This window comes from Rhinolophus sinicus, linkage group LG12 (assembly GCF_036562045.2).
Source record: "Rhinolophus sinicus isolate RSC01 linkage group LG12, ASM3656204v1, whole genome shotgun sequence".
Classification (NCBI taxonomy): Eukaryota; Metazoa; Chordata; class Mammalia; order Chiroptera; family Rhinolophidae; genus Rhinolophus; species Rhinolophus sinicus.
The window spans coordinates 28,995,499-29,014,292 of record NC_133761.1 but is presented as its reverse complement, the minus strand read 5'-3'; the positions used below and the strand labels follow the sequence as shown (position 1 = coordinate 29,014,292).

General features: G+C 37.9%; 1 protein-coding gene across 6 annotated transcripts in view; it reads right to left on the bottom strand.

The window, feature by feature from the left end:
- UBR5 (ubiquitin protein ligase E3 component n-recognin 5) overlaps positions 1-18,794 on the bottom strand; it is a 143,154-nt gene that overhangs the window by 16,279 nt on the left and 108,081 nt on the right. For 3 of the 6 annotated variants that reach the window (XM_074316762.1, XM_074316765.1, XM_074316764.1), the window contains exons 33-47: positions 18,090-18,250; positions 17,727-17,966; positions 14,089-14,212; positions 13,344-13,455; positions 12,174-12,305; positions 11,526-11,787; positions 10,706-10,970; positions 10,146-10,357; positions 6,969-7,199; positions 6,381-6,454; positions 5,027-5,199; positions 4,816-4,929; positions 3,584-3,804; positions 1,157-1,277; positions 968-1,072 (exon numbers count right to left, since the gene is read on the bottom strand). In XM_074316762.1, coding sequence (XP_074172863.1) covers positions 968-1,072; positions 1,157-1,277; positions 3,584-3,804; positions 4,816-4,929; positions 5,027-5,199; positions 6,381-6,454; positions 6,969-7,199; positions 10,146-10,357; positions 10,706-10,970; positions 11,526-11,787; positions 12,174-12,305; positions 13,344-13,455; positions 14,089-14,212; positions 17,727-17,966; positions 18,090-18,250 — 2,547 coding nt within the window. Of the gene's footprint in view, positions 1-967; positions 1,073-1,156; positions 1,278-3,583; positions 3,805-4,815; positions 4,930-5,026; positions 5,200-6,380; positions 6,455-6,968; positions 7,200-10,145; positions 10,358-10,705; positions 10,975-11,525; positions 11,788-12,173; positions 12,306-13,343; positions 13,456-14,088; positions 14,213-17,726; positions 17,967-18,089; positions 18,251-18,794 lie in introns of all 6 variants that reach the window. The other 3 variants (XM_019717463.2, XM_019717465.2, XM_074316763.1) reach the window with 2 other exon arrangements.

The window sequence follows — 18,794 nt, the reverse complement described above, 5'->3', positions numbered from 1 at the left end:
AGTTTTATGGGTTGCTTTTAAAGGTCTGGACCAGATTAATCCATTTTGCATTACTTTCTATGGGGAAACCCTGCCTCAGTTTTCAAACGTTTCAGAACTCAAACAGTCTTCCGGAACAGATTACATTCGAAAACCGACATACCACTGTATTTTTTAAAGAGGGGAGAGAAATAAACTTTAATAAAAAACTTGGAGGGCAGGGGACATGGTAAAAGAAACAGTAATGGAAACTAAATTTCTCTGAATACATACACCTTCTCACACTGTAGATATTTTACATTAATTATGAAACAAAACAAAATCAAACAAAGGAGAAAACAATCCCTAAAAACTGAAAGCAAAGTGAAACAAAAGGCCCTAATTATATGGAGATAGTGGCAAAAGCACACAAAAAGGAATTATTTCAAGTGACTTTAAAACAAAGTAATTTGACTACACATCTCCAACTGGACATGCTCTAAGGACAAAAAAACTGCAAATAAATCTTAAGCTATTTTCAATAATCATTTTGTTGGTGGCAGTGTTGACACTGTGATTCTAAGACTGCTGTATGTATGCTGTGGAATAAAAGCAGATGAGCTATTTTATCAGTGTTGTTGGGACGTTGGATATTCAGTTTGGAAGATGGGGGGTAAAGACTAACAGGTGAAATAAAACAACCTTGTGGTCCTTAATCTTGAATTTGAATTGGAGTATCAGTACATCAAAAACATTTAAGTCCATGTGTTCATAAAGATACTTAAAAAAAAAGAACTAAAACAAAAAATTCACTGATCATCGTTAGAAGATGCTAGGAAGTCAACAGCCAGAGATAACTACTACTCTGAATTTGGTGAATACCATTTATTTTTTTAAATTTTGATTATACAGCATACATCCCTAAGCAAGACTTTTAACTTTATATGAAAAATTTTAAAACTTTATATGAATGGCATACTATATGTATAGTATAAGAAAATCTGAATACCTTTACCTCTAGTGATAAATCTCTTGACTGCTGATTTCTCAGTTTTTCCATTTCTCTACGGAATTTTGATTCTTTTACCTCAAAACCACCCAATTCGGTTAGGATCTTAAAAAAAATGCATGACAGAATTATTCTCTGAAATATGTACTTATCAGGCAAAATAGAATTTAAAGTGCTCAAAATACATACTGATCCAGGTTCTGCTCCAACGTCTTCCATGAATACCCTGCCGAATAGTTCTAAGGAAAGGCGCCAGCGTCCTAGCAGCATATCGTGGGAAATAACCATTCCCATGAAGCTACACTGTGGCCTGTGAGAAGTTTATGGGGAGAGGGGGAAGTATTTAGCCAACTGTAAAAATGCACTGACTTTTGGTCAATGACAATGATTTACTTGCAAGGTCTTTTAATATTCTGAGTATTTAAGTACTTCAAACCGCATCTTCTCTAATGGAGAGCTTTCTATAACTACTCGTTCCTCACAGAACTTCCCATTTTTACTCTATTTTCTCCTCTATCCTTTATGTAAAGATACACCCCCACCCACCCACCCCCGCTGCCTATCTTCATCTTTCATTTCACCTCCTCTCCTTAAGGTGCATTGTCCATCTCCATCTAGGTGATTCCAAGACCCCTAGGTCACACTTTCATAATGAACCAGAATTTCCACTGTGTTAAATATATCCACTTCAGTGATACTCAACTCATACTCAACCTGGTAAAACAGAATATGGCCTCTTCCCTACAATGACATTGCCTCCTGAATTCTTGCAGTAGTAACATCTACTTCTCTAACACCGACTTGAAAGAAATTCTAATTTTTCTTCACCGTTTTTCCAGAGTGATTATGTCTTTATAAGTTTCTCTTCCTTTCCATGATTTTCTTTCCATCCCCTAAGACAATATTCTGCTTCGGCCCCTTTTTTACCAGGACTAGTAACAGCTTTCTAGCTTGTCTCCCTACCTCTGAGTCTTCTCTCTGTCAATCTATGTGCTTCTACATTCTAACCATCTCAGCTCAAGCCTTATTGTCTCTAAGAAACTTGGGCCACCCAGTCGACAATTCTTCCTTTCCTTTTACGGTTGTTAGAACATGTACATAAAATGTATAGTTTCCTAAATTAGCTTAATTCCTGCTAAGCAAATAAAAATTGTCTGACATTACTTAACCAAAAAAACAGAGCTTAAAGCAGATACTCTGTAAATCATTTGATGATTAGCCATAGTGAGCCACAGTATACAAGGTGTGATCAAATACTAGTGACTGTTTAAATTTTTAAAAATTATTATAGTAAAAGACACATTGCCATTAATCCCCCTCAAAATACTCCCCCTTGCTTCGAACACACTTGGGCCACCGTTCTTGCCACTTTCTGAAGCAGTTCTGGAAGTCCTCTTTCGTGAGTGTCTTTAGTTGTGCTGTCGTGGCCTGCCTCAATGCCCTGAATCATTTTTGACTTTGAGAAAAAGCCAGAAGTCACAGTGCCAGATCCGGTGAATAAGGTGGATGAGGATACACCATAATGTTTTTATTTGACAGAAATTGCCATATACCAGAAGCAATGTGTGACTCGGAGCGTTGTCATGATGGAGGATGATTCACGGCACACTTTAAAACACACCTTCTTCTCAACTGACTGACTGCACGGAACAAGTTGAAACTTGTCACACACTGTTACGAAGGTTCGACACACCACTTTATGTATTAAAGATCCCTGCCTTTCTGTTAGATGGCACTTAGCAGCAGCATTCCCCATATTTTCTGATCACAACGGAAAGGTTCCATTTCCCACATTGCTTTTGGTATATGGTAATTTCTGTAAAATAAGAACATCACAGTATGTCCTCGTCCATCTTATTCACTGTGTCTGGCACTGTGCGACTTCTGGTTCTTCCCTAAAGTCAAAATGACACAAAAGGTAAATGTTTCAAATCGATTCAGAACATCAAGCCAGCCACAACTAAAGACATGAAAGAGGACTTCCAGAACTGCTTCAGAAAGTGGCAAGATTAACGGGATAAGAGTGTTCGAAGCGAGGGGGAGTATTTTGAGGGGGATTAAGAGCAATGTCCTTTACTGTAATAATTTTTTTTTTTAATTTAAACATTCACCATATTGTTTGATCACATCTTGTATACTGGCAAATTTTTATTGGGAAAGAAAGAACCTACCTCTTGCAAGAGAATTACCAAATGTTGACCTGGCAAAAGAGTCTGAACGAGAGCCACAAATCTAAAAATCTCTTTTCTAGTTATTCACCATGTTCCCCTTAGCTGACCTGCTGGTAACAAGTCTATAACTGGCAATTTTACATGGATACATACTTTAACTCAGTACCATACATTAAAAAACAGTCGTAGAATTTCCCTAATAAATTGAGGAGAAAATCAGAATGTCAATCAATGACAAAATAGTAACAAAAAAACAAAAATCCAGAAAACTCAAATTTAATTATTTAAATATCTGGTAAACAAAGAAATAACAACATTTAATTCTATTATTTATACACAAATGAAATAAAGAAAATTATTAAATTTCTAAATAAAAATTCTTACAAGAATTATACAATAGCCCTAAAGTAATATAATAGAAAAACAATCTTCTCTTAGCAAATACCTGAAAGACGTCAGAGGTGGCCCTTCACTTTCAGTCAGGCCTATCTCCGCTAGTAAACTGCTTTTCAGTTGTGCAGCAAGATCATGAGCAGATGGCCCTGGTTTTGAACTCTCAGCCTCTTCAGGCACCACGTTCTGTTCTTCCCCTTCCTTTTTTTGCCGATTTTGCATGTTCATTACATTTTTCAAATTGGCAGCATAAGACATTTTAGTTGGAAGAACCTATGAATTTTTACATTTGAAAGTTACACGTTAAAAAAAAAAAAAAGACTAGATTTCCTTTTCGATTTATTAATACTCCAGACAAATCACATAGAAGTGAAGTAATTCCTTTCTGGCACTCCAACTACAGAGCGCAGCCCATTTCCCGTCTGCCTGATCTCCTCACTGACCACCAAGTCCACTGCATTTATCACAGCAGCCTTCGAGAACTTTAAAAGAATCTTTGTAATATCTGTGGTTACTTAAGTCTCTTAAACATTTTCCATCTTTTCAGTATTATAGTCTCCTTTACCACTTAGGTAACAACTCTATTCAACTAAATTTCTTCTATGCCTGCTCTTAATCATGTTAGTATTACTTTTTCACTGGAGAAACAATATGGTATAAATTTTAGACTCTCAAATCAGACTTTTATCTAAAAACTAGATCTTCCACTTAACTAGCTATATAACAAGACATTCGCCACATGAAGTTTATGTAATCTCTCCAAGCCTCAATTTCTTACCCATAAAATCAAGATAACGTTTTCTACCCAATATGGTTATAAAGATTAATTGAGACAATGCCCAGGAGATGGAGTTATTCAACAAATGTTAGGTATCATTATTAATATTACCTTATTTTTTCACATTCTAGATTCAAAAAGAAAAGTTTGAAGTTAATATTATATATGCTTATCTATTAAAGATATATATATATATATATATATATATATATATATATATATGAATTTAAATTTTCAGTAGCATTACAACAATCAGTTCTATGAACCAGGCAGAGCACATGATGAAACTGCCATTTTATAGGTGAAGTAACCTGATAGTGCAAGTTAGTCTCAAAGCAGCTAATGAAACAGTCGGAATTCCTTTTATTGTCATAAAACAGCAATTTTTATTACTTCTAGGATTTGGGGAAATACAATATTCTGAATTAATGCATTTCCAAACATCTGGATGCTGGGACAACTGCTCATTCACAAATATTATATTGCGCAGATTTTTACTATCTTACCTCAAGGCAGTTTCTGTCCACTGTAACCTCCATTAAACATTTCCCACTACTGGCAGATGAAGAATAAAGACCCTGACTTGGACGGCCAAAAAGATCCTCTTTTCTAGCATTTGGCTGGAATTTTAACAGAAATATTCTAGTTACATTGAATACTTTAAAAAATAATAAAGTAAATTAAAAAGAAACCTTAAGACCAGTTTATTTAAATCACCTGCAACAGGTGTGGCTGATCAGCCAAGGGGATGGCTTCAGCCAGAGGCACTTCAAATGGATTTGGGGGTATACACCCCAGGAATGTCATGGAATCTGAGCGCCGGAAAAATGGGTGGTTTTGACCAGTTTCTGCAGGAAGAGAGTCATCATCCTTGTCATTCAAAGTAGCACCTAAACATAAGGAGATAAAATGTTTACGAAAAATTATTTAAATATTGGGGAAGGGTAAAAGAATCTTACTCTGCTCAATCCATAATTCCTGTTATCTCTTTATAAAATTTAATGCCACTCAAAAACAACAGTCCAAAATTTTAATAATATTACAATATTAGCAGTTTAAAAGAGTAACTTTTTGGTAAATTTTATGTTCTGTGTATTTTAAATAACAATAAAAACTTGCCCCAAAACTATTAGTAGTAACAAATATTGTTCCATTTTGTATTAGCCGGAAGTTTCCTACATCTTCCTCTCTCTCTAGAGATTCAGACCTGAACAAAGATTCCTGAGCATATTCAGGACCCAGCTCACACGACTCCAAAAAGAGGAGATGCTCAGAAGCTGAAATCTGAGCATTTGCTTACTTGTAAGTTCTGCTTCCTCTTTAAGAAAATAAAGAAATCTCTGGGCACTCATGCATCCCAACAGGAAGTCAGTACACCAACTCCCCTTAATGCAATTAAACGTTGAGCAGTGCTTACTTACAGTGTGCTGTGAAAATAGCAGTAAGCCATGGCTGGTTCTCAAAAACTAGCAGTTAGGTCAGCTGTCTTTCCCTGGGCTGAATAAAAGTACTGGCTAATCAGAGTCAAATGGACTATTTGACCCCACTTTTAAAATTTTTAAAATTCCACTTGAAATAATAGCTGAAAACTATGAATAGATTGCAGAATAGCCCACAATTTCTTGAGTTTGGAATATTTTCTCTTTTTATTGTATTAACTGTTAAAAAGTTTGGTATTTGGGAGCTATAATTGGTGTTTCTCATTTTCTTGACTAAATCTATTTTGTATCAATATCAACAAAGGTTCTGCTAAGACTTTCATGTGGTGCCTACACACTTTACTTAAGGGTAAAGGTAAGCATTAAAACTAAGAAATGCAAAGGAGAGATACAAAAATAAAATTTTAAAAATTGATTGAAGAGTTCGTAACATTTCTTTAACCATCCCTATTTATGAAGCAAATAATGCAAGGATGTATAAGGAAAAATGGACAGAAAGGCAAGAAATGGGACATAGAGAAGAAAAGAGAAATTCCCACCCAGACAGAAAATAATGAAGTTAAAAAGCTTGAAGGGGAACTACTGAGGCAGCCACTTCTTGAAGAAGGTTAGCAGATTTTCTGTACACTAACTTTGATTGGTGTCATCATCATTTTCATGTTCTGAATCTTCATTATCAATACCCAGTTCCAAGAGTTCTCGTGTCCTTTAAAAAGACAAAGTCGTTTTACAGGAAATATTTGCACAATATGAACAGGAGCAAAGATGATGGGAACTACAAGCAAAAAACACTGAAAAGGTCTGGTAAGCACCCAACCACTTTCAAACACTGGGAGAAAGTTTCAGACTCTGTGAATGGTAAGCTAACCCACCAAATGTACTGCAATTACAAAATAGGCTCAAACAGAAGCAAAAAGCTAATCACACCAAGAAACAGTGAGGGGTTACACAAACTCTAATAGAAAACATGGTAAACAACCAGGCCAAACTATCTCGAGCATAAAGCTTAACTGGATTCTTAGCTTTTCTGTTTTAAGTGAAGAGTAGCCATGGCAAAAGACTGGATAGGCTTAAGCCCACTTTCCCATATGAAATGTTCCTGCACTGTTTCTCTTTTGCAATGTTGTTCTTCTGACTCCAAGTATCAGACAATGTACTAACGAAGACCACACTGAGCAAATAAGTATTTCTTAAACCAACCTCGTGGCAAGTATGGATACCTTTTACGTTCCAGTTGAGGCGTATCCAATGTTGTCTGCTGATTCATTGCTTTAATCCAGTATATAAGGGCTTGAAAAACATATGCCACATGCTTCAATGAGCAAACGTCCAAAACTGGAAGAACATCAGAATGCTCGTCATTATGAGACCGCATTAGAGACAGAGCATAATTTAGGAAGTCGCCTCGAGCAGACATCATTCCTTGGCGGGCGCTAAGCAATGTGGCACGTCTACAGGAATAAAAAGAAATGAAAGTGTTTACAAAAAGAACACAAATGTGAGTTTGCTACTATCATAAATATGCAAAATTTGGAACACAGACTATCCATAAATAAAAACTCATTAAGCCTGTGGCTCTGCTTTAGAAACACAAACACTGTGTATAATTTACAGTCGTACTTTTGTATGGAAAAGGAATTCCAGTATCCTTTGGAATGGCAGAAGGAATTCCTTCCCCAAAGACAATAGTTCTTAAACTTTAGCATCCATCAAAATCACCCAGAGATGGGCCAGCCTGATGGCTCAGGTGGTTGGAGCGCCGTGCTCCTTGCCGTGCTCCTTGCCGGTTTGATTCCCACATAGGCCAGTAAGCTGCACCCTCTACAGCTAAGATTGTGAACAACGCTCTCCCTGGAACTGGGCTGCTGTGAGCTGCTGTGTGCCGCCGCAGGCTACTGTGTGCCGCCATGAGCGGCTGGTGGCCATCATGAGTGGCCGGCAGCCAGCAAGAACTACTGTGAGCAGCGGACCAACAACTGGCGACCGACTGCCTCAGCCGGGGGAGCACAAGGCTCATAATACCAGCATGAGCCAGGGAGCTGTGTCCTACACAACTAGACTGAGAAGCAATGGCTTGAACCGGAGTGTGTGTGGCGGGGGAGGCAGAAATAGGGGGGAGGAATCACCCAGAGGACTTGTTAAAACAGAGTTGGCCCCACTGCATTGTTTCAGTAGGTCTGGGGTAGGGCCCCAAAATTTGCATTTCTAACAAGCTCTTCTTGGGTGATACTAGTGCTGCTGTTCTTGGGAACACACTTTGAGAACCACTGCCTAAAATGACACCAAAATTACAAGCAACAAAAGAAAACAGCACTGGACTTTATCAAAACTAAAAACTTTTGTCCTTCAAAAGACACCATCAAGAAAGTGAAAAGATAACCCAGAGAATGGGACAGAATTTCTGCAAATCATATGTCTGATAAGGAACTTGTACCCAGAATATATAAAGAACCAACACCAGTCAATAAAAAGACCAGCCAATTTAGAAAAGGGCAAAGGATCTAAATAGACATTTTCCAAAGAAGATACACAAATAGCCAATAAACACATGAAAAGACGCTCAACCTCACTAGCCATTAGGGAAATGTAAATCAAAACCGTGAGATATCACTTTACACCCACTGGGATGGTTATAATAAAAATAACAGATAATAAGTGTTGGCAAAGATGTGGAGAAATTGGAACCCTCTGCAGTTCTTCAAAAGGTTAAACAAAGAGTTACTATATGGTCCAGTAATTCCACTCCTAGGTATATACCTAAAATAACTGAAAACGCATGTCCACAAAAAAACCTGTGCACAAGTGTTCATCATAGCAATATTCATAATAGCTAAAAGGTGGCCAAAAATCACCCAAATGTCCATCAACTTACGACTGAACAAAATGTGGCATAGCCAATGGAATATAACTAGGAAATAATGTCCTGATACATGCTAAACACGGACGAACCTTAAAACCATATGCTAGGTGAAAGAAGCCAGGCGCAGAAGACCACACAGCGTATGACTCCGCCATATGAAACGTCCGTAACAGACACATTACAGAGTAGATCAGTGGTTGCCTAGGGTTGGAAGGTAGAGGAAAATGGGGGAGGGGGGGGACTGCTAATAGTTATGGGATTTCTTGTGGAGACAATGAAAATATTCTAAAATTAATTGCGATGGTTGCAAACAGCAATATACTCAAAACTTTGGAACTGGGTGAATTGTATGATGTGAATTCTATCTCAATAAAGCTGTTATATTAGAGTGAAAGCTAGAGCAAGAGAGAGAGAGGGGAGAACACTATCACCCACAAAGATGTTATCAGAACTCTGTTCTTCGGGGTAGACTAGCCTAATGGAGACAAAGCTTGTGCCTGTTTGTGGCACAGGCTTCCTAGGATAGGAAAGCTGATGTCTCCAAAATCTTTATCTCTGGGCCAGATCTCTGCCAAGAACTCAATTTTGCATACTTGACATTTCCACCAAATTCTCTCCCAGTTCTCAACACGCTCAAAAGCAAGTATGCCCATTCCACTCCTCTGTTTCTCTTTTATTTTCCTGTTAGTTATTCAGAATCAAAGTCTAAATGTAAATTCTGCCTCCTTCTGCTCCACCCCTCAACAAGGCCCTAAATTCTGTTTATATGATTTCAAAGCTTCTCTCCCCTTTCCTGACCTTTATTATCCTACTTTAGGAACTACTGCCTCTTTCGTAGGCTCCAGCCAGTCTCGTTAAGCTTCCTAAGCCATCCCCTAGACCTGGTCTTCCCTATTTCATGATCCACCCAGAGAAGCAGGGCTGTGCAGCTTGAGCCAAACTTAGCACCACCTCCCAGGACTCTGACTATAGGTCAGGCACTTGCACTATATGGCACAGCCACCACTCCAGTGATCAATGTTTGAGCTAACTCCTACTCCTGAGAAACGTTATTTTGTAATTGAATAGAAAAAACACAACAAATCCACAAGGAAATATTCTTTAATTATGATTCAGCAGGCTGGAAAAAGAAATCTGAGAAAACAAAGGGCAGCTTTGATAATTACACAGACATTCCTCTTCCCAAGTACAAAGTACATTCATATTTAATCGTGGTCAAAATAAGTCTTTCCATGAATGTATGCCTTTCAAGGGGGAGAAGAGGAGGCCTTGGGATAATAAGACAAGCATGTAGACCAAGTACTTCAAAAATGAAAAGGATTTAGTATCAGATTCCTACAATACAAATTAATTTTTAAAAAACAGCTTGGATTATAACTAATTTGTTTTGCTTCAACTACACAATTTGAACGAAGTAATAATGCAAGGCACTTATTTCTTCCTTCACAACAGAGTGAGGTCTTATGCAAAAAGTCCTACCTTTCTAGAACATAAGGGCTCTGTTTAAACATACAAGCATAAATGGAGACTTTCATACCGTCTGCCTTCAAGGGTTCGTAAACTAGCTTCTTCTCGTGCAGTCATCCTCTCTCTTCGCGCTGAATTCTGAGAAGCGTGAAGAGGATGGTTTGGATGTCCCGGGTCACCAGCAGATGCTAATGCAGAACCATAACGTAATTGAGCTTCAGTAGAATCCATAATACTGACCATCCAGTTCCAAGTGGGAATAAGCTTTTCTTCTACATAGTTCTATGAAGACCAAACTAAAATAGTTAAAACTGTGAAAACCAAACTAAAATCGTTAAAACTACCCAAATAAAGTTAAATTCGATATACAGGAGATCCTCGAATAACACTTTCTCTGATGAGACGCTGTAGGAACTTAACTCTTGTTTGTATCAATTAGCGTATGGCCAAATTGGTTTTGTTTCACTTAAAATCGCAGAACCTACTGATGATGTTAAGTGAGGACTTACTGTAGTGGTATTATGTACACATTTAAATATTTGTAACATCAATTCCTGTTATATTGGAATTCTTATAATTGACAGCCAAAAAAAATATATTTGAATGAATAACTTTTCAGTGGTTTCATACCTGTAAGTTTACTGCGTCTTGGTAAGTCAATTTCACAGCAGCTGGAATCTGCGAGTATACTAGGTGATTATACTTAGGAATCAGGCCCATCAGGTCTGAGATCTGTCTGATGACAATGCTGTAAGCCCTTGCTAAACTGCTTGCAGATGTTAAGTAGCTGCTGGCATTGCTGGCTTCCAGTGCAGCTGCCGCAGCTGCAGCACTCGTGCTGATGGTGCCACTCCGGCGGAGGTTTGAAGGATCAATGTAAATCAAACCCGCTGAACTTGCTATAAAGAAAAAAGGACAAGCACAATAAGCTAACGTCAGTTCTTAGTTGTGTTTCTCTAGCACTGTATATATTTAAGTAAGCTAAAAGATCGATTGCATTAGCAAATATGCTAATTGAGCAAAAACCTTTCCTTAAGCCTCACTAATTTAGGAAGGAGAATGATGAGAGGCACAGAATTACTACAACGCCCTCAACCACAGGCAATGTTGCCACTGCCCCCACAAACGGGGAACATTTGGCAATGTCTGCAAACACTTTTGGTTGTCACACAGGGGTGGGGGTTGCTGTTGGCATCTAGAGGGTAGAGGTCGCGGATAATGCTAAACATCCTGCAATGAACAAATACAAATAAAAAACTAATAAGCCCAAAGTAGCAATGGTGCAAAGATTGAGAAACCCTGCCATAAGCCTATGTAAATAATCTTTGTATCTAAACTCAGCAAAATAATAAAGAACTATTATGAAACTATGTAATGTTTTCTCTAGATAAAGATGCATAACTTAAAAAAAACACCTACTTAAGCACTCAGGAGTACCAAGGTTTCAGACTTGCCTGCTGGCGTGGAGGTGCTGGAAGGGGCTGTGCTGGCTGCCCGCTGATGCTGGGTGTTGCGGACGGCCCACTGCATGGAACGGGGAGCCTGGGCAGCACCACTGGCGTGGGAGCTACTCGTGGTTCTCTCCAGAGGCTCATCAAGCATAAAGGTCTCCTGTTCTATGTCGTCACTCTGACTGCTGCTGCTGTCAGAATCACTTGAGTCATTTGATTGTGAATCATCTTCAGAAAAGAAGGCAGGAACACTGCTTGCACCTACATTTTTTATTTTTAAAAACAAAACCATTGTGAGTTTCTTGATATTTAAAACAACAGTGTAACCCCTCACTCAGGAAAATATACATAAACAGAATGTCAAGCTGTATTCAATAGCTCACAAAACCCATCACTAAATAAGTTTAATTAGGAAACTCTTTTTAATGAACCTTAAAATGAATCCATTCTTTAAAAAACAGAAAAGCAAAAAAAAAAAAGTGATTAAAATAATATCTTGTTTACTACTGTCTATAGGGAATAAGGACAAAGTTATAAAAAGGTTTCGTCACCCTCATGCATATCATACTGAGTACAGTTTAACCAATTCATGCTAAATACACACATAGTCAGTATAAGCAAGAAAGTTGCTAGGATAAGTAACATACCTGCTTCCGAGCCAGCAGTTGCTGCAGTAACAACACTTCTGCGCCCACTAGCATTATCTTGGTTGCTATGGTTACTTTCACTGTCACTTTCTGTTTCAGCTGCTGCTAACAAGTCCAGCTCCATGTCACTCCCTAGTAAATATATTTACATAAGAAGAAAAGAGAAGTAAGGACTCACTGTGGATCAAGACAGGGTCTGATATGCCAAACTATCCCAAGGGTGGGAAAAGAAGGTAAGGGGGGGAGGGGGGTGCAGGGCAGAGAGAAGTGGTAACTACTGCAGAAGTATAACTGCCTGCTTAGCGGGAAAAGAGTGACTGGGTAAATTATGGTGCTCAGTGGATTACTACACAGCAATTCAAAATGTCCTGCGGAGCCTTATATAAAAGGTGTTGAGCAGAAGAACTGCAGTCAGTTGGCAGAGCTCTGGGCTAGGTCCACTGCTCCATTTTCACCTGCTTCACATACTGGGCTTCCAAAAGGGGAAGGAAGTTTAAAAAAATCTATCCTTTCAATTTCACGGTATCTACACATGTCAAAACATACAAAATTATAAACGTTAAATTAAGTATGTGCAGTTTATTCTATGTCAGTTACACCACAATAAAGCTGATTCCAAAAATGTCTACCCTGTGGCTACTGACAAAAATGGTTAAGATGACTATGTAGCAAAAAGGCCAAAATGATTATCGTAAGTGAAAAAATAGTCACAACAATTACATAGACAATATCTAAAAGACAGGCATAGGAATGGGCGGCACAGGGGAGGACTCAAAGTAAAATACAAACTGTTAGTGTCTGGGTGGGATTATGGGTCATTTGTTTTCCTTTTCTCTAATTTCCAAATGTTTCAAAATATGGTTGACTTTTTAAAATTTCTAAAAGCCTTTTTTTTAAAAAAAGAAAGTGACTGAAACCATAAGGTAAAGGGAGAAGAGGATAAATTATTTTACACATATACATATTATATAAGCATGTGTGTGTGTGTGTGTGTGTGTGTGTGTGTATATAAAACCTCCTAAAATTTTGAAACAGGTGCTACAGAATCCCTTGGCAGAAAATATGTCGGACATTTCACTATACGTCAAATGGGGCTTTTCTCTGTATTAGCATCTCTTCCAAGGTACCTGAATTCCTAATACTAAATAATTTCTCAAATAACCTGCATACCGTCTTCGTCGTGCTCATCGTGTTGTCCCTCGGCCTCAGCATTTTCTTCCCCATGTTCTTCCTGCTCATCATGATGATCCTCTTCTCCAGCCACACCCTCCACCACCTCGACCTAAATCCAGAATCTTATTTGTAAGCCATCAAAAGACACAATAAACCCACATCTCTCCCGGTGTTTCTCCACAGTAACTAGTAAAAATAGAAAGATCCCTAAACAGGGAATTGAACACTAAGTAGTTTTGAAAACCTTCATTTCCTAGTGACAATTTGCTATTTTGTTATGCCCAAAATATGATTCTTGTCGGCATATCCCAAAGTATATGATTCTTGTCCATATGCCGAACCTTAAAATTAGAAGTGTATCAATTGTGTGGGGAGTGGTTTTGTTTTAAACTTCTGCAATTGTAAAATTTACCTACTACATATTTAGTATTCTCTCTACTGTCAAATACATTGCACAAAACTACTAAAACTTTTTAACATTGAGACTATCTTTTCTACTAACCCTTAAGTAAAAACAAGTTTACGTTTCCAATTTCCTACTATCCAGTAAATCAAGGATTATTAAAATATTTTTAAGATGTATAACCACAAATGAAAACATATAACAAAAATCTAAGAGCTGGAAACAAATGCATTTTTAAATAGCAGTAAGATACTATTAATAAAACTGCTAGTCACTACTCCCCCTCTTCCCTCTCAAATGAAAGCCTCTCAACTGACACAACTGTAACAATTAAACCACCTCTTCCACATCTGCTGAAACAATATCATCTTGCTCCTCGTCTCTGCTGCGAACAGGCTGCGACTGGCTGATGCGCCTCTGCTGTGGGTTCCGGATGATGTAGGACGACTGCGACTGACTGGAGCTGGAAGGAATCGGAGGTTAGGAGCACACAGCGCCACTGCCGCTTCTCCCTGTTACGCAATGGGATTCCTCGCTAGGACGAGGATGCTACTTTAAATCTGACCTACAACTTCTTGAAAACTTCTTCAATAATTAATCTACAGTTCCTCAGAAAATGTAAACCTCAAAGTAATTATTTTACCATAAAGATTTAACTTAGATATCTCTGAATTGTTTTTACTTTTTAGTAATTCCTTTCAAATCTGTGTTAATGCACATACTTTTATGAGTCCTTCCCACTGAAATATTCTACAAGGGAAGGTTTTCCCCTTCTATTGCTTTCAACACCAGCAGTCCTCATCTTCCAAAGGCTCTGATAGAAGCATCATCCATTAACAAGTGAGCATACTATACGTGATCTACACTGTAAGAGACCTGACAAAGCCTACCTTGCATCAGCTTATTAACCATTGACTTGCTGGTGTGTGTGTGTGTGTGTGTGTGTGTGTGTGTGTGTGTATGTGTGTGTGTAAGTCATCAGCTCAAATGTGTGATTTTAAAATAGGATCGCAATAAAAGGTAGGGTGGCAAAAATAGTTTCACATCCCTAAAAATCAGACTAGGAAACAGCCCAGAAAGGACAGATGCCTCCATTATAAAAGAAAGGGAGAAGAACCAGAGAGCACGGCTTAAAATGCAGGTGGCTGCTAAATAACCCTGTGACTTAGCTATTATCTTTTATTTAGGATTTTAAAACGTAGTCTAAAAGAAATTAAAGTGTTTACACCGTTAAACGGTTTTTTTTCTCACCTCAGCTGCTCTGAAAAACAAGAATCAAATCAGTTCCACAAGAGTCATGAACTGAGACACTCAGCCTTCAAATAAATATGTCTCTTGCATGAGAAGGGTTTCAAGGAGCCATAGATTTTACAGGAGACAGTCTGAGTTGTAAGCAAGATAGGAAGTTACATCATAGAAATCCTCTCTGCTGTCCCCTTCAAATACATGAAGCTAAACATAAATTATGAAAGGGCAACAGATTTTATGAGACTCCCGATATCAACCATGACCAGGTGGAAACAGGAAAAATGTCTTTTCAGAGAACTTCTAACTTCAAGCCTGTGCTCATGAGAGTTTAGGACTGCAATTTGCTTTGTGAGGTAGGGTGGGCTTCAGTGTTGGTTAATACTATGCCTCGACACTATCAGTAACCACCAAGCAGCAATTTCTCCCTACTCTGCCATTTAATACTCTGCCTACTATAACAGGAAAAAGAAAAACACCTGTCTGGAATGATTTCTAAATATCTCTTAACTACTTCTGTATCTCTAAACTTCAAAAGCTGTGTGACCTAGGACTAGTTACCTAACTTCTTTGAGCCTCAGTTTTCTCACTTTTAAAATATTCTACAAGGGAAGGTTTTCGATTGATAGTGGTACCAGTGAACTACTGGGAAGATTAAAACAGGTAAAGCATCCACAATGCTTAGGAAAGTTCCTAGTTCATACTGAAATTTCAGTAACAGTTATTATATGAGACATGGAGATAGAGTAGACACAGATTAACTAATAAGGACATAGAGTTTTAAAGAGGCGGAGGGAAGCAACAGAAAAAGCAAAACTACTAAACGTAAGAATTTATACACAATTGTGTAATAAATACCATCTACCATCCAACACAAGAGAAATCCTAGAAACTGGTCAAGTGTGTACTTTTTATTTAAGACATGCTTGGAACACTGGTCAAAATATACCCTATAGAAGGATTGATTGCACTGTATTATAATGAAGGACTTCTATATTATATCAACAGTTGTAGAAGACATTAGCACTGTTATCTACTGATTCTCGATTGAGATCGCCTGGGAGACAGGAGATTGGCTGAAGAATAACACAAGAGCAATGGAATCAGGAGGGGCGCCTCAGAGCACATAGTACTTGCAAGGACTCCCTTTGGTGCTCCTGATTCTGGGGAACCCCCAGTTACTTACGTGGTATTACCTTGTGAATTCTTTGCACCCTTGGTTTTATTTCAGAACATAAACAGTTTTATGTATTGAATAGATTTTGGTATCATCTCATTTCTAAAGAGTACGTACCCATGAGCCTGTACCTATTAAGTTTCAAGTTTTGTCACGTTGCCCTGCATAAAAAATGTTCTAGAATAAAACCCAGTGTGCAAAGAATTCACAAGGTAACACCACTTAAATAACTGGGGGTTGTTCAGAAACAGGGGCACCACAGGGAGTCCAGGCAGATTTCACTAGCAGAAGCTTTGGATTAATAGTGCATATTTGGCAAGTCTGAAAATACATGGCTTCATTTATAACAGTTTTCAGCAAATCATGGAAGTCTATCAGTGACAAGGTTACCAGGGGAGAGCTCTGACTACAAACCTGGATTTAGATTCCAGGATATCCTACGAGACCTGCCAATAAAGGAAAACTTGTACACATATACTGGCACAGGAAGTAATAAAGAGAATAGTGAAAGCAGATACTCAGCGTCAACCCAGATGAAACCCAGGGATGAAGTCTTGGGAACTGTCCAAATACTGACGTGGGCCAGTTATTAACACACAGATGTTCAGAAAAGTGGAAGAAGGGTCCCTAGGTCTTAAAGAGCCTTATTAAAACATTACATAGAGTAATGAAATCAGACGTGAGAAAACAAAATAAAATAAACAAATATCCGCGAAACATCTCTAGAGCCTTGCAACTCAAAGTGTGGCCCCTAATCCAGCAGCATTGGCGTTATCTGACAGTTTGCAAGAAATACAGAATCTCAGGCCCCATCCAGACTTCCAGAATCAACCTCTGCATTTTAATAATATCACCAAGTGACTTGCATGTATATTAAAGTTTGAGAAACACTGTGCTAAATAAAAGACACTAGAATGTTTAGCTTTAGTTTCTAAACATTCTGACTCAACAAGCTTACAGTCTAGTTAGGGAAACTATCAAATAAATGGAAAAGATGAATGACATTTGAGAATAAATAATCTTATACCTAAAATCTTTTTATTATTGAGTTGTTTTAGCGCTATCATAGATAATACAGCTGTTGTAGAGAATACTTAAAAATTCCAACATTCTGATTGTTATTTAGATTATACAATAAGCTGCCCACCCCAATCTCCCATCTCAGGTAGCCCAAGTCTTTGGACACAGAGAAAGTTATGTCTTCTCCTTCCTCAACTTGGCCTTCCAACAGGCTATACTTAAAAGTAAGAAAAACCAGAAAGTAACGATGGCTACAGAAGTTTAAAGTAAGCTTTTTACTAATTTACTTTATTGGCATAATAAAAACAGTGCCTTTCCAAAACAAAAACAAAACTCACTACATGTCTATTACGTTAGATATATAGACACGTGTAATTTTTAAAGTGCTTTCACAAATTCCAAAGTAAAATCTTTTCCATTTATTACACAAATGATCACGCACACCACCTGAGGGCTTATGCAAAGACTTTAGTAGCCAAACACGACATTTCCAGAGAGAGAATTAATCAGAATCTATCACCAGGTACAAACTTACCTGCTAGACTGATCAGATGATGGTCGTGGTGGCAGTGGTTCCACTGAGAACAGTTCTTCACTGCCTTGCATGGCGTCTATGCTGGTACTGGCCAGAGTGAAAGGCGCCGTTGGGCGAGCGATGCCCATTCTGACAGGAACGATCAGCGACTCTGCGACATTGCACAATTCTTCCACAGCATAAGGAAGCAGGGCCTGGAATACACGCTTGCATTTTCCAATTGGCTGTGGAATAAAGTTGCTAGAGCAAAAAGGAAAATATAGGAATCTTTTATGAATCCTTTCATATACATGATGTTATAATTTTCACCAAAAAAATGTGTGCAAAATAATATAAAAGACAAAATAAAAAAGGATGCCTTACTTTTTCTTTTTGGATGAAGCCATTTCCACACTAAGAATGACAAAAACTCTTGCAACTGAACGCAAAAACCTCATTGTCACAGCAATAGCTTCTTCCCTACGTCCAGGTGTGTATTTGTTTTGGAGTTCTTTCACTAGTGTACCTAGTAGAGTATCTAAAAGCTTTAAAAAATTGTAATCATTCTATTAATGTTGAGACATCTCATAAGATGATTAGTCATAAAATAAAAAGTTCTCTAACACTTTTTAAACATGAACAGTTCATAATAAAAATCTCAAAGTAAATTTAACCAAAACATTTACAGTCAGTGATTAATTTATGCCACATGCCTACGACAGTGCTTGACCTATAGTAGGTCTCTAATATCTGATTTCTTTTTTTTTAGACTCATAGGCCTATGTATATCAATTAATATTTAGAAGAACAATACCAAATACATCAAACCAGAGGACGAATACACTTCACTCAATACAGGGGACTTACTGATGTAGCAAAGTAGATTCAACTATTTATATGAATAAATTTGTAATCTCATCCCTGTCACTTAACCATTATTATTACTTTCTAGTCTCACTTCTGAGCATCACCTATCGCAGAGATATTAATTACAGAGAACAACCAATTCCATGTTATTTTTCTGTTTTTTCAAATGTGACTTAAAATAAGTGGATAAGCTATAATTTGATTCAATAGTCAGTATTATTG